The 14627-nt window shown below is 54.6% G+C and overlaps 1 protein-coding gene across 1 annotated transcript; it reads right to left on the bottom strand.

Annotated features, from left to right (window-relative positions):
* Positions 1–10560: 10560 nt before the first annotated feature.
* Positions 10561–11427, bottom strand: MIF (macrophage migration inhibitory factor). Its single transcript, XM_045802432.2, has 3 exons — positions 11177–11427; positions 10832–11004; positions 10561–10742 (listed from the first exon to the last, which is right to left on the bottom strand). The coding sequence occupies exons 1-3, from the start codon at positions 11282–11284 to the stop codon at positions 10676–10678; spliced, it is 348 nt and encodes a 115-aa protein (XP_045658388.1). The 5' UTR covers positions 11285–11427; the 3' UTR covers positions 10561–10675.
* Between the last annotated feature and the right edge of the window lie 3200 nt (positions 11428–14627).

Raw genomic sequence — 14627 nt, 5'->3', positions numbered from 1 at the left:
GGTCCGCAGGAATTCCCCACGAACACGCCAGGCAGCCCCAAGGCCTTCACTGGAGTGGACTCAGGCAGCCCCAAGGCCTTCACTGGAGTGGACTCAGGCAGCCCCAAGGCCTTCACTGGAGTGGACTCAGGCAGCCCCAAGGCCTTCACTGGAGTGGACTCAGGCAGCCCCAAGGCCTTCACTGGAGTGGACTCAGGCAGCCCCAAGGCCTTCACTGGAGTGGACTCAGGCAGCCCCAAGGCCTTCACTGGTGTGGACTCAGGCAACCCCAAGGCCTTCACTGGTGTGGACTAAAAGCCAGTGTGCAAGATGGTGGGTTGGAGGGGGGTCTAAACAGAACACTGCCTTCTTCCAAGTTCCACCTCAGGACCTCTCCGCGGCTGCGGGGGTCATGGCATGTGCGGAGGGCAGCCACACACTGCAGAGCAGGCCCAGAAGGGCCAAGCCAGGCAGCTCAGTGTGCAGAGGGAATCCTGGAGGGTTTCCCCAAGGATGGAAACATCTCACAGGGAACTGTGAGGAGATGAGGGAGAAGAGCCCCCCAACCCTAGCAGGAACACCAGTAGCAGGGAGTTCCGGGAGGCTGGGGGTGTGCCGGGGAGAGGGCAGCGAAGTGGGGGCAGGCTTGGCATGGCCCACAGCGGGGGCAAGTTCTCAGAGGGCTACCCCGCTGTGTGGCGTGCTGGCTCCGGTCCTCCTTGTGTTCTGTGGGCGCACGTAGTGATCGAAGTACAACATACACACAGAAAAATGCATAACAGTTTAACAAATAGAACACAGACACTTGTGAGAACCACAAGGGACCCCATCACCACCCGCGTGCCCACCCAGGTCTCTGCCCTCCCTCCTCACCGGTGATGAGGTTGTGGAATATAGGTGAGGTTCAGCGGGGTGGAGTCCGGAGCCGAGGACCAAGAAAGAATTCTTGAGAGCATTTGGTGCAAAATTGGTGGTTTATTAAAGCACGGGGACAGGACCCCGGGGGCAGAAAGAAACCCGGGCGGCTGATTCTACACCACGGGGTTGGGGGAGGTGAGGAAAAAGGGAGGTTGAGAAAGTACTTTCATATGTTAAAGAAGACTCACAAGATACCAGAGGCCTTGCCATTGTCAAGTTAAGGTTGTTTTTCCCTCTTGCAACGTATTAACGTTAAGATGGTTGGGAACTTCCTGGAGGCTGCAGATTGTAAGGACATTTAATTGTATGTACATTCCCTTCCGGAAGCTAGGTCATTGGTAGAAATGCTTCGTTCTTGTAAACTGCTAAGACATTTGTAAACTGAGGGAGACTCAAGTCTTGCAGGATTGTGGTGTCTATAGGTTAACTATTTCTTTGTCCTTTAGGGCAGCCAGGAGTGCCTGAGGAATGTCACCTACATCCCATGGTTGGGGGGGGGGTTGTGGGGTGTCAGTTTCTGCTTCATCCTCAGCTTGCCTTCTGTTCCCTCATCACTCTGAACCACGAAGTTTGGCCTTCCCTATCTTTGCACTTCAAATAAATGAGTTTGTATGACCTGTAATCTTGCCTCTTTTGCTCTGCATCCTACCTACGCTTGTGAGAGTCAGCCGCGGTGCTCCGTGCAGCCACAGCGTGTTCGTTTCACTGCGGCGTGCTCTTCTTCTTCTTCTTCTTCTTCTTCTTTTTTTTTTAAGATTTTATTTATTTATTTGACAGAGAGAGACAGCCAGCGAGAGAGGGAACACAAGCAGGGGGAGTGGGGGAGGAAGAAGCAGGCTCATAGCAGAGGAGCCTGATGTGGGGCTCGATCCCACAACGCCGGGATCACGCCCTGAGCCAAAGGCAGACGCTTAAGGACTGCGCCCCCCAGGCGCCCCCGGTGTGCTCTTCCAGCACATAAATATACTACCATTTATTTATCCATTCTATTCTTGGTGGACACCAGGGTTGTGTCCAAATATGAGTTTCTTTAGGGTATATGTACCTAGGAGTGGAACTGTGGGCGTGTTAACTACCACCAGCGCGATGGGCGGGTAGCGGTATCTTGCCGTCATCTTCGACACGCGTCCCTGTTTCTGTGGAAGTAGAGCACCTTTTCCATTCGGATATTCTGCTTTGTGCAGTAATTGCTAAAGTCCTTTGCTAGTTTTTATTGGGCTGTCTATTGTAGGAGTTTTTTAAAAATATGCTGGATAGGAGCCCTTTGTTAATCACATGAGTTGCAAAAGCTGGTGCGGCTTTTCCTTCTGTTCCTGGTGTCTTACCAACAGAAGGTCAAATGTGTCCATCTTTTCCTTAGTCACGTGTGCTTTGTGTCTCTCGTTTAGGAAATCGGTAAGATGACATTCTCTTATATGACCTTTTAAGGTTGCTGTGATCTCTTCTTTATGGCTTTTATTTCACGGGGAACCGATTTGTGTGCACATGTGAAACAGGAATCCAGTTTGATCGTTCTGCCCATGTGGTATGCAGTCAGCTGCGAAGCACCCGTAATTGAACAGTGCTTCCCTTCATGGAGACTTCCCTGCGTCCTCCATCATCTAACAGGCCCATAGGGGGGAGAGCTCTGCTTCTGGGTTTTCTCTTCTTTCCATTAGTCTGTTGTCTGCCCCCATGCTGATTTCACTTTGCCTTGATGACGGAACTCGGAACTCGGTAACAAATCTTGTGCTGGGGAAAGCAAGTCCTCCCTTGAAGAAGACCTTGTCTTCAAGAAAATGTTTTGGCTCCTATTCTCCTTTGGATTCACATGTAAACGGTAGAATTGGGTTCTCAAATTCCATTGAAATGTGGGAATTTCTAGTGGGATTGTGTTGAGTCATAAACCAGCCTGGGGAGAAGTCATATCGTTACAATAAATGGTCTCTCCATTTTATTTAGTCCTTCAGTGACCCCCAGTGTGTCTGTTTTCTAGAAATCTGTACATCTTGGGTTTATTCCTAGGTACAAAGCAACTTACCACTAATTGTTCGCGTGTTTCCTTTACCCCACCCCCAACCCATCTTCTCTTCTTTGTATGTATGAAGTCCTGGTCTATGATAGCTGTAACGTCATATCTTATTCTGAAAAATGTACGTTTCTGCATCAATACTCAATGCATGTATTCTAAATAGTCCTTGTCTTGCTTGTCTGGTAAATATGTTATTATAGTGACTCCCCATGGCTCAAATGTTAAACTTGTATACATTCACACCCTTCGTGTTCTTCTTTGGCTTTTTTAAATCCACTCATGATCACCGGCATCCTTCAGTCAATACACAGGTGACCCTTCTCTACACTTGGAAATGGCAATAGAGGGACTGTAAGGACTGACCTCTCTCTCTGCCTCGTGGCTGTGTTCTGTTTTGACTGGCAGCACCTCACTGAGGAAGCACCCCATCGCTGAAGGATTTATTCCTGGAAACACAGGAATTTCCAGAACCTTTCCTAGCACACAACTCCCATTCATACTTTGCCGTTAGAGGAGGAGCCCTGTGGATGCATGGGGTTCAAAGGCTCGGAGCCACTCACCTCTTGTTAGGAAGCACGGTGGCCCTGTGTGTGTCTTGTCTCCTGTGTGTGTGTTGTCAGAGAGGGCTGAGTGGAAAGGATTGAGGGGATGCTTCTCCCACCTCTTATCTGGCTCCTCCCCCTTGTTTTTTCTCTTCACTCTGGCTCAGACAGGAGGCTCAGGAGCAAGGTCCCCTGAGGCTCATCAGCCCCACCTTCTGGCTGGTGGATTCATTCACATTCTTCTCCCAAGCTGTGCGCTCCCTGGAAGGGGTCTGGCTCCCGGTTCCCTTTCCCTCCAGACCCAATGTTAGGAGTTGAAGTCTGGCTCTTCACCAGATTTTTAAAAAAGAGTCGAAAGGAATTAAATCCAAAGGGTCTTTTCACTTCTCTCTGAACAAGATGGACATGGCCTTATGTTATAAACCAAGAAGATTATCCTCTGAATTTTCAGAGAGCAAAAGAGGACACTCATTCCCTGAAGTCAAGTGTTTGTCCTGGAGAAAAACTGGAAGGTTCTGACAGAGTTCCACCCGATTTTCTTCTGTGTAGAGGTCCTGACGTCACATTGCTTTTTTCCCTATCTTCGAGATGGTCCAGGACACCTTGAAATTCATACCATCTTTGAGGATCACCTGTTAAAATAACAGTTAAAATAACGATTGTAGATGGGCATTCCTGCACCGCTGGCCTAAGGGAGGAGAAATCTGGCATCAGCCAGAGTTCCTCATTCATGAGGCAAGTTGAAAACTTTGGAATTTGTTGCAGCTTTTTTGTTTATTGCTGACAGCATCCATGTGTTGTGCGAACACTTTGTCCACACGCTTCTCTGGACATCCGAGGTCCCTGTGCTCTTGCAGGCTGTCCAATGGACACACTGGGCAAAGTCCCTCCAAGACAGCAACACCAGAAAGGTGGACATTTGGCAGGTGGGAAGGTAGGCTGTGGGGGAAACTGAGGGCACTAGGGAAGCAGCTGGAGGAGGGAGGCCCCAGGGAGGGTCAGACAAGTCCCCCTTGTTCGCAGACTGCCCCCAGGTGCCGGGCAGTCTGCAAACAAGCTCCGGCTGTTACAAATGAAATCCAGCAGCCCCACCAGGGAAACAGAATCAAGAGCTTTTGTACCCAAGTACAAAGCGGATTTCATTTGGAACGGAAGTGGCATTTCATCAGTGGGGTAAGTTGGATAATTTAGCAGATGGTGAAGGGACAGACAGGTGGGTGGTGTCTGTAGTAAAAATGGATCAGGGACACCTGGCTGGCTAAGTTGGTAGAGCATGTGACTCTCAATCTCAGGGTGGTGAGTTCAAGACCCACCTTGGGCATGGAGCCTACTTAAAAAAAAAAAAAAAAAGACTAAAAATAGGTGGAGCCATAACTCAGACCTGACATGGGGGAAATTCCAGAAGCAAAAACGTCAATGTGAAAACAAGTTTACATGACGTCTTGAAAGAAGCCAGGGCAAATAGTTTGATAATCACGGAGTGGGGGAAAACCGAGGAATGATGTAAATCCCAAGATTAGGCTGATAAGAAATGTGACTCCTGTGTCTACCCAAAGTCAAAATCCAGATGACAACCTGGGAAAAATATCTGCAACTCATGGCAATGGGTTAATTTCTCCAATATATAAAGAGCTTTAAAACAAACAAACAAAACCAATCCAGTGGGAAACCGGGCTTGAGGATTTGACTTAGTTCCCAGAAAAGGGAAAGGGAATGGCCACTGACCCTGTGAAAGGATGCTCAACTTCATAGTAAGAGGCAAATTAAAACCGTTTGGCTGGAGAGAAAAGCGTTTTCCCCATCAGAGGGCCCGAAAGTCAAAACCTGGATGGGGAGGTCCTCCCTTACCCCTAGCTGGGTGGTGCCCTAAGCCCCACCTGTAAGCGGGACATCAGGTCCTATTAAAACAGCATCGCTCTTGACCAAACGATTGTACTTCCAGGAGCCCATTCTATAGATATGCTTACATATGTTCCATTCAATGTATCAGAGCTAAGAATGGAAGGCTGCAAACAGCCTAACCGCTCAGGACAGAGACTCGTTAGTTGAAAGGAATTGTGGCTGGTCCTAACAAGGGAATCCTGGAGATTCTTCAGGTACTAAGATAAACTTTCAAGTGGGGGGAAAAGAAAGTAAAGTGCAAAACTAGCCTAGAATATGCTGCCCCCGGAAGGGGAGGTTATGCCTATCTGCTTGCATATGCATAAACTATGGGGGGGGGGTTCTGAGAGGGTAATCCTGTGGAGGGAGGGAGTGGGAGGGAGCCTTCTCTCTGGGGATCCTCAGAATGCTTTGAATTTGAGCCCTGAAAAGATATCACTGATGAAAATGAGAATAAAATTAGGGACACAGGAAACCAGGTCACTGGGAGGGATTCAGTCACAGGGGGACAAGGGGGCTGAGACTTCTCACTTGTAGCTTTTGGATTTGGAGCCCTGTCTGGATGTCTTCGGTGTTAGACCTATGGGAATATCGAATAGGCCGGACTCCATTGTTCGGAGACGGAGACTGAGATCCAGGAGCGAGGGGACAGGGCCAACTTCCGAAAACTCACAACTTCTGTCTCTTTTATGTGCGCTTCAAACACAGGAGAGAGTTGGGCTCACTTAACAAGGAGGGAAAATCTGGGCAAATGGCTGGTGGTCGGCATTGTCCCGCGCCCCTCCCCTCCCCCTTCACCCTAGTTCTGGAATTCTCCCTGGGAGGCCTGGAGGGTTGGGCCCTGATTTGGCAACTGCTCAGCTGGGAAGGGAGCAGGGCCTGCAAGAGAAAGCTTTACAGAAACACAGTTTTGGGGGCCAACAGTTGCCCAGTGGGGCAAGAAGTCAGGGAAGATAGTAGCCCAGAAACTGGAAACCTCCTAATCTCTGGGGGGGGGGGGTGTCAGCTGACCTCCCCCAGAAAACTGCACTATTTCTATCTACTGCTTTCGAGGCAGTGGGGTAGCCCCATGGTCTGACCCACCAGCTCCTGTGGTCGGTGGGCCCCTCAGTGTGGGCTGGGGTCCACAGTGAACGTTTTCATCTGCATTCCTGCAGAGGCCCCGGCCCCCTTTCAGCCCCTCCCCAACTTTCCCCATGAGTACCTCCAGGCTCTGGATAGGGCCTACCTCGAACATACCCGCTCACACCTGGTCTTTTCTCTGCCCACCAGAGGAAGGGGCTTCACAATTTATCAAGACCCAAGTACAGGCATAGGTTACCTGCTGGCCTCGCCCCTTCCCCTTCCCCTTCCTTGGCGACCCGCATTAATTATGCCCAAGGCTATGAGCTGCTCTGGCCATGCTCCAAGGTTGAGGGAATCGGTAGGAAGGACATCTGCTGAATCCATTTCACAGAGGGGGAAAACAAGGCCGGGAGCCTAGCACGGCAGGCACGCGACTCTTAACAACCTTCCCAGGGATCAGGCCCCCAGAAGTGGTAGAGGATGGAGGGGAGGCGGGCCCTGAGGCAGGGAGGCAGGGGTCTCGGCAGAGGCCGGGGGAGGGAGCAGTGGGGGCTCTGCAATGAAGGCATGTGGGGGGTGGGGTGGGAGGCTGGGCTCTCCAGAACAGACCAGCTCTGAGACGCTCCTGTGGCATGGGCCCAAAAGTCAGAGCTGGGTGCTACTGCCTCTCAATGCCCACAGGCTGCTGGGGGTTCCAGGAAGAGAAACCCCAGCTCACAAGGCCTGGGCCTTGGTGTCATCCCGCACTGGGTGGCCTCAGGGAGGGTTTCTCAGAAAGCATGGCTGGGTGGGGCTCAACGTGGGCAGATGGGAGACAGGCATTCCATGAAGGGACAGGTGAGGCAGGAGGCTGTCAGGGCCGGCCTTGTCCCGAAACAGTGGCTGTGAGGACAGTCAGGTTGTTATTGCCAGATGACATGGTAGCACTGGGGCGATGAGTAGCAGAAGGCAGTCTGTGCCCCCCCCCACCTCACTTTGAGGTGTTATTTGGAAATGAGTTTCTACAGCTTTTTTCAAGGATGCCCTGAGGCAGCCACTGGGGTTTAAGGGACAGGCTGCTCAGTGGGCATCGGAATCCACACTTCGGAATAAATGGGGCTGGCCAGGGTATGACTGGGTTGGGGGACAGGATATGGCTTGAATGAGACACAGCAGTAGCCCTTCCTTGGCATAAGGGGCATTACTGGTTCCAGGGGACTTGGGAGCATGGTGGGCAGGGCCAACAAGTGGGTCTAACTCACAGATGGATTCCAAGGAGCCACTGCCTTGATGCCCCAGCTGGCCTCAGAGTCAGACACTCTCCGGTTCCTTGGGTTAGAGGGGGCAGCAAGCTGTGCTCAGTATTCCTGGCTTCAGCCCCTTTAGACCCCCATTGCTCATGTGAGACCATAAGGTGAACTCTAACTGGGGGGTACTATGGGTAATGTGTGGCTGAGTCCGGGGAGGTGGCCAGGCCAGCACTGGCATGTCCAAGGAAGCTGGGGTCAGTGTCCTCATCTGTGAAACAAGGGAGTTGGGCCCGATACCCGTGGAGACCCGTGCCCCTGCACTCTCCTGACCATGTATGGTGCTGGATCCGAGAGGCAGACACAAATGGCAGGTCTGCACACAGCCAGAAGCAGAGCGAAGAGGTTCTGTGTTGGGAACGGGGTTGCATGGGACCTGAGGGGTTGTGGCAAAGGCCAGAGCTGGGGTGGGAGCAGTAGGCGCTCAGACCCACGAAGGAGGCCCCAGCTCACAAACCAGGCAGGAGCCCTCTGGCTTTAGCGGGAGCCATGCCGCCACCTCCCCATCCCCCCGGCAGGGACACAGATGTGGGGCTCAACAGCCCTTTCACTGAGGGAGCTGGAGAAAGACCCTCCGAGATCTTTGTGGAACAGGAGCATTCCCTCCCCACCCCAAAGGTGGGCAAACACCCCCAGATCCCCTTGAACAGACTTTCCTTCCTCTTTCTGAAACGTGACCCCAACCACCACTACTACTGTTCTTCTGGAAGTAAATCCTAGCTGCCTAGGCCTGAGTTACATGGGGCTGAGGGGGAGAGCACCCCCGTCAGGACCTAAACAGAGCAGCAGAGCAGTCCTTAGGCATCCTGACTAGCAAGCTGGTGAGGGTGGGCTAGCTCAGAGGACAACCCGCCAAAAACTCTGTGATGGGAGAGGAGGGAGGGAGGGCGTGGATCCGTGTGTCAAGTGCCAGCTGACTGGGCTCCGTAGCCTTGGGGCCTGGGCTGTTCTGAGGTTGCCATAATCAGAGGACAAGTGTGACTCGCCCTCTGCTTCAAGCCTGGGATGGGCACCGTGGTGTTCATGGTGATGCCACAGAGGTGATTCATGCAGGGATAGTGGGTGCTGCAGGGGCTGGACTGCTGGGAGCCATCTCAAGGAAGGAGCCTGTGGCCTACACAGGCCCCAGGCCTCTGTACACACACAAGGCAGCCCTTGTCACTGCCTGTGGCTCAAAGGCAGTCCTGTTCCTCACTCCCCATGTCAGAAGGACAGTAACAGCCTCCAAAGGCTTGGCCCGGCAGCAACCCTTTCCCCCAGAGGTCCTCAGCTTTCAAAAGCAAATTCACTTAAATTTTGTGTTTTTAAAAAACCATCTTCCATCTAAAATAAGCTGGCCTAGGGCGCCTGGGTAGCGCAGTCGTTAAGCGTCTGCCTTCGGCTGAGGACGTGATCCCGGTGTTCCGGGATCGAGTCCCACACTGGGCTCCTCTGCTGGGAGCCTGTTTCTTCATCTCCCACTCCCCTGCTGTGTTCCCTCTCTCGCTGGCTGGCTGGCTGTCACGTTAAAAAAAAAAAAAGATAAGCTGGCCTACATTGAGGCTGAGCAAGAAAGAGCAAGGGGTCCCAAAGGCACAGAGCCAGCAGGAGTCCAGAGGTGAGGCCCCACCTCTCCCAGCCCCCAGGAAGGGGGTTCATGTGGCCAGAGGAGCTCCCTCTCTGTGCAAGCAGGTGAAATGAACTTGACTTCTCCCACAGGCCAGGCAGTGCAGGAAGGGTTGGACTGGTCCTTCCTGGCTGACTAGGGCCAGCTCCCGGCACACAAATTCCTAGTGCTAGTGGTGGGTCTCACTTGGAAGGAGTTGCTGCCAGGGCGCACGGAGCCTCCCCCACTGCGGGCTACCAAGGCATTCTAGCCCAAAGGCACCTGCCCTGGGAAGCAGCGTGGCACCTGAGGCCCCTACAGCCCAAGTGTGGGCACAGAACGGCCCACTGTCCTATCCCCACCCCCACAAGGGAGCCCCTGCCCTTGGCTGGAAGGGCCTTGGACCAGTGAGACTCCAGTCCCATTGGGCCTGGATACTGATTTTGTTGTTGACAGTGCCCCCAGGGCCAGGCCCTTCAATATCCTAGCAGGGTTGACAAACACCTGAAGGCCTTCCAGAGCCATTGTTCTGTGAAACATGAATGGCACCAAAACTACAGGCCGGGTTTTGTCTCCAGGAACTGCTGTGGTGGAGACCTGGGTGTCCCCGAGCAGAGCCCAGGGACAGATTTCGGGGCAGACAGGGCACTATAACAAGGACTCTGCCTCCTGTGCACCTCCCCACCCCCACCAGAAAACTGTCCCCAAGTTCCAGAACAACTGGACTTTCTAGGTTAAGAAACTAAGGCACCAGCCTAGCAGGGTTTGACCCTGTGGCACACGGAGGAAGGCTTTCTCTCCCAGGGTACCCTTTGCCCATCTGAAAGATGGACGAAGGCGGCACTGGGAGAAAGGGGTAGGAAGGCCGGGCTGGGAGAAAGGTCCAGACCCGGCTGCCTCTCTGACTCTCCAACCCGTCAGGCCAATCAGATTTTGATCCCCACCCCTCCCTCCCACTCTTCTCCGCCCAGCCCGAGCGCACGTGGTGGCCCTGCCGCTGTGGGCGGGAATGGATTCAACTCTGGGTTCCAGCCAAGGGCAGAGTCAGGAACCTGGCGCCTTGGGACGGCAAAGCCTCGAGTTGAGTGGGAGGCTCTGATTTGAGTCTGATTGCTGGGTCTGTGGCCCCGGGCAGGAGGCCAATCTAGGCTGGGGCCTCTGATGGGGCAAAGGGGGAAAAAGCTAGGAGAAAGGATCCTAACAGTAGATTCCGAGGGGGCAACCACGGTTCTCAGGTCACTGTCCCGGCCCTGCACCCACTCCTCCGAAAGCCAAGGAAGCCCGAGGCAGATGCAGCCTCCAAACCGTTTATTTGTCCCGACTTGGAGGTGGGGGTCGCTGGGGGCGAAGCGGGCACAATATTGCGGGCGGCAGGGTCTGGCGCAGGCGGGTCGGGCAGGCGTGGCCCTCAGGCGAAGGTGGAGCCGTTCCAGCCCACGTTGGCCGCGTTCATGTCGTAGTAGTTGATGTAGATCCTGCGGGGCGTGGATGCCAGGCTCAGCGGGCTGCGCTTCCCCCCCCGCCCCTCCCCCCCCGCCCCTCGGCGTCCCCAGGCGCCACGCACCTATCGGGGCTGACGCGCAGGCGCTCGGCCAGCAGGCCGCACAGCAGCTTGCTGTAGGAACGGTTCTGCGCGCCTCCGATCTTGCCGATGCTGTGCAGACTGCAGAGCGCGCACGGCTCACTTGAGCCGCCGAAGGCCATGAGCTGGTCTGGGACCACGTGCACCGCGATGTACTGTGGGGAGACGGGGTGCGGTCAGGAGGCCCGACAGACCTCGCCGGGCCCGGGCAACCCCCCCACCCCGTCCCTTACCCGTCCAGAGCCTCAACCCGGAGTCGTCTCCCCCGCGCCCCAGCCCGGGACCACCTCGTCCCGGACCATCTCTCCCTGCTCCCTCCCAGCAAACCTGGGCCGGCTTGCCGGTGGCCTGCGCCAGCTGCTGGGTAAGCTCGGAAAGGAGCCCGTCCGGCACGGAGGCGCGGGGGACGTTGGTGTTCACCACGAACATCGGCATGCTGGCGGAGAAACGGCGGCGACTGGTGCACAGGAACTAAACCAAGCGCCTACGGCTGCAGCCCGCGAACCTGAGCTACGTGACCGCCGCGCAGTGCCGCCCCCTAGGGCGGCCGCGGCCCCGCCTCCTGTGACGCCACCGCCGGCGGAGGCCCCGCCTCCGTGCGCTGCAGGTTTCTCCCATCTGTGGCGTCACCGCGGGCAGAGGCTCCGCCCCTTGCGGCCGCAGCCCCCTTCCGGCTGGTGACGTCATCGCCGGCGGAGGGCGGCTCCCCTCCTACCGCCCCACCGCCCCGCTGGACTTAGGGAGTTGGCGTCCCCGCCCCACGCACCCTCTGAAAGCCGTTCTCCCCGTGGAGGCCAGAAATCTGCCTTTCTTTCATGTCTTTGTTAGTCCTTTCATTTAGTCACTGATATTTACTCAACGACGTGTGTGTGTGTGTGTGTGTGTGTGTGTGTGTGTGTGTGGGAGAGAGAGAGAGAGAGAGAGAGAGAAATGGGGAGAGGTAGTCCTTGCTGCAGGCAGGAGGGGGTTAGCCACGGTAGAGTCAGTCACCACCCAGGGGCCTTTCCTGCACCTTGCTCTTTAAGGTGAGTGAGGACGCTGCGAGATGCCAAGGGGAGGGGCAGCGGTAAGAGGTGAGGCTTAGACAGGGCTCCATAGGCCAAAGGTGGTCAGCAACTCTGTCTCTGAGCCCATTCCCAAGGCCCTGCTCCCCTGAACAGCTTCTCTGCAGTTCTTTGGACTTCAGTTCCTCAGGGAAGCCCCCACCCTAGTTAGGGACTGTAGGGATGCTCTTTCTGAGAGTCCTTAGAGAATTCTTTCTGTCTCTTCCACTAATGGTGAGCTCAGGGGGCATTTGGTGGGTGCCAAGCACGGAAGAGACACAGACTGACTACTGGCTGAATGAACGAATGGGTGAATGAAGATAGCCATGGCCCAGCGGGAAGAGGACAGAGCAGTGGCTGGATTGGGGCCCTGGCCAGGCCTGCAGGCCTTGCCATCACCAGACAGAAGGGCTTGTGGCTAAGTGGCCACCCATTCCCACTCTGAGGAGCCCCGCTGGTCAGGGTGCTGTGCTGGGGAGCAGAGCTCTCTCAGGTGCTGGAGGGGGCACACTGCGTTTGGCCAAGTCCTCCTGGGCATCTGGCAGGTGCTGTCTGGTTAAGGTGGCACAGCACACACCGGCCTTGCCGACGGCCATGTGCTACAGCAAGGACACTCGTGTCTGTGGGACCAGCCAGCATCCAATCAAGTAGGTCCCATGGCCCGGTTGTGCAAATAGCCTGCGAGTGTTTGTTCCCCCAGCTGGGCCCCAGGCTACTTCCGTCCCCACTCTCACACCTTGTGCCCAGGGCTCCCTCAACTGACAGACTGATGCACTCCACGCCGTGTCTCCAGCCCTGGGCCCTCCTCAAAGTTCAGCAGCCAATTCAGCACTTCCTGTTCCCTGTGTCCAAATCCAAGTGCATGACTTTTCCTCCCACACCTGTTGGCTGCCAGTGAAATGCGCTTCCCTCCACTGTCACCCTTCTCCCTTCTCTGCCCCCCTACCACCCTGATTCCAGCCCCCCACAGCACCACCACCTTCATTTAAGTTAGCTGACTTCACTTTTGGCCTAGCGTGGACTGTGGTAACACCATGGTGGACTGCTCTTCCTGGGGAAGGAGTCTGTTTCCCTGCCCCCCTGGCAGCCGACCTGGCCATATGATCTTGCCTTGCCCAGTGAAATCTGAACAGAAGTGACATGAGTGACTCCAGACAGAAGGTTCAAGAGCCCGCACCTGGTTCTCTGAGAAGGTGGAAGTGTGCCAAGAGGGACCCGCACCAGCAAACACGGGCGATGGCCCTGTAGGTGAGCCACTGCCATTTTCAGGTTGTTTCTGTAGCCTAGGGCAGTCTTCCCTGATCGGGACAGCCTCCGAGCTATTTACCATTTACTCTGACCCTTCCCAGTAGCAGTCAGTGCCATCTTTCTAGAAGGGCAAATGGGAAGGTGATCTCATTCCCTGTCCCACCCTTTCCTAGCTTGGACATTTCACTAACCTGAGACTCAGTTTCCCCACCTGTAATTTGAGGATGATAGTAGTGTCCACCTTACAGAGGAGTGTTGTGAGGACCGAGTGGCCTAAATACCGGTGAGAGTCCCCACTGATACTAGAGGTAGTACTGTCACGATGCCCTGGGTAAGCTGCTCCTGCCCCAAATCTTGCAGCACCTCCCTTGTTCCCTGAGTCTTGTGCACTGTCCTTCGGTACCATGCTCCTGGCTCTTGGCTCTCACATGGGTCCTGAAATGCATTTGCATTCACTTTCCCTCATCTGCCTCGGTTCCGTGGGAAAGCCCCAGAGCTTCTGGCTATAATGTGTTCCTGTAATGTGCCCAGCACCTCTCCTGTCCTTCGAGGCCATCACCACATTTCTATCTGTGAGTTAATGTTTCCTTGCTGGATGGTAAACTCCATGAGAGAGGGGACTGTCTCTTTCTGGCCTTTGCTGTATGCCCATCTCCTGACTCGTTACTTCAGTGGTAGGCAGAGGGCCTCCAAAGATGTCCACGCTCTAATCCCTGGAATCTGTGAATATGTTATGTTACGTGGCAAAAGGCACTGTACAGAATGTCATTAGAGTTACAGACCTTAAGATAGGGGGACCATCACGGATTATCTGGGTGGGCCCAGTGTAATCACATGAGCCCTTAAAAGCAGAGAATTTTGTCCAGCTAGACTCGGTGAGACGCGGCAGAAGGGGAGGTCCGACTCAAAGCAGGAGAAGGGCTCAATGTGCCATTACTGGCTCCGAAGAGAAGGGGGCCAGGAGCCTCCGTCGTACAACCACAAGGAACTGAATTCTACCAACGACCTGAATGAACTTGGAAGTGAGTTCTTCCCTAGTTGACTCAGAGACATCTTGACTTCAGCCATACAAGACCCTAAGTAGAAGACCCGGCCACGTGATGCTGGACTTCTGACTCAAACTGTGAGATAACAAATCTATGTTGTTTTAAGCTGCTCAATTTGTGGTCATTTGTTCTGGGAGCAATAGAAAGGTAATCGCTTGGCGCCGATAGGGGCTCCAAAATGATGTGCTGAACGGTAGGACACATGCTCCGGGAGGTGTTGGCGGGCGTGGCTGCCGACCTGCCTGGGATCCTCTCTGTATTCATCATCACGGACCGCATCCCAGTTCTGTCTGGTTAGAACATTCACTGCCCCTGGCAACCAGGCGTAGCCACACGGAGCTCACGCAGTGTGTGAGGATGTATAGGGAAGAGCTGCCTTCCTGACGGAGGCGCAACCCTGCCTCCTTTCTCTGCTCCCACCGCGGAACTTGGACAGGACCC

Source organism: Ursus americanus, chromosome 30 (assembly GCF_024610735.1).
Source record: "Ursus americanus isolate L20-20 chromosome 30, mUrsAme1.1.p, whole genome shotgun sequence".
NCBI classification, from domain to species: Eukaryota; Metazoa; Chordata; class Mammalia; order Carnivora; family Ursidae; genus Ursus; species Ursus americanus.
Note: the sequence above shows the minus strand (reverse complement) of the source record. Positions and strands in the feature narration are given on the sequence as shown.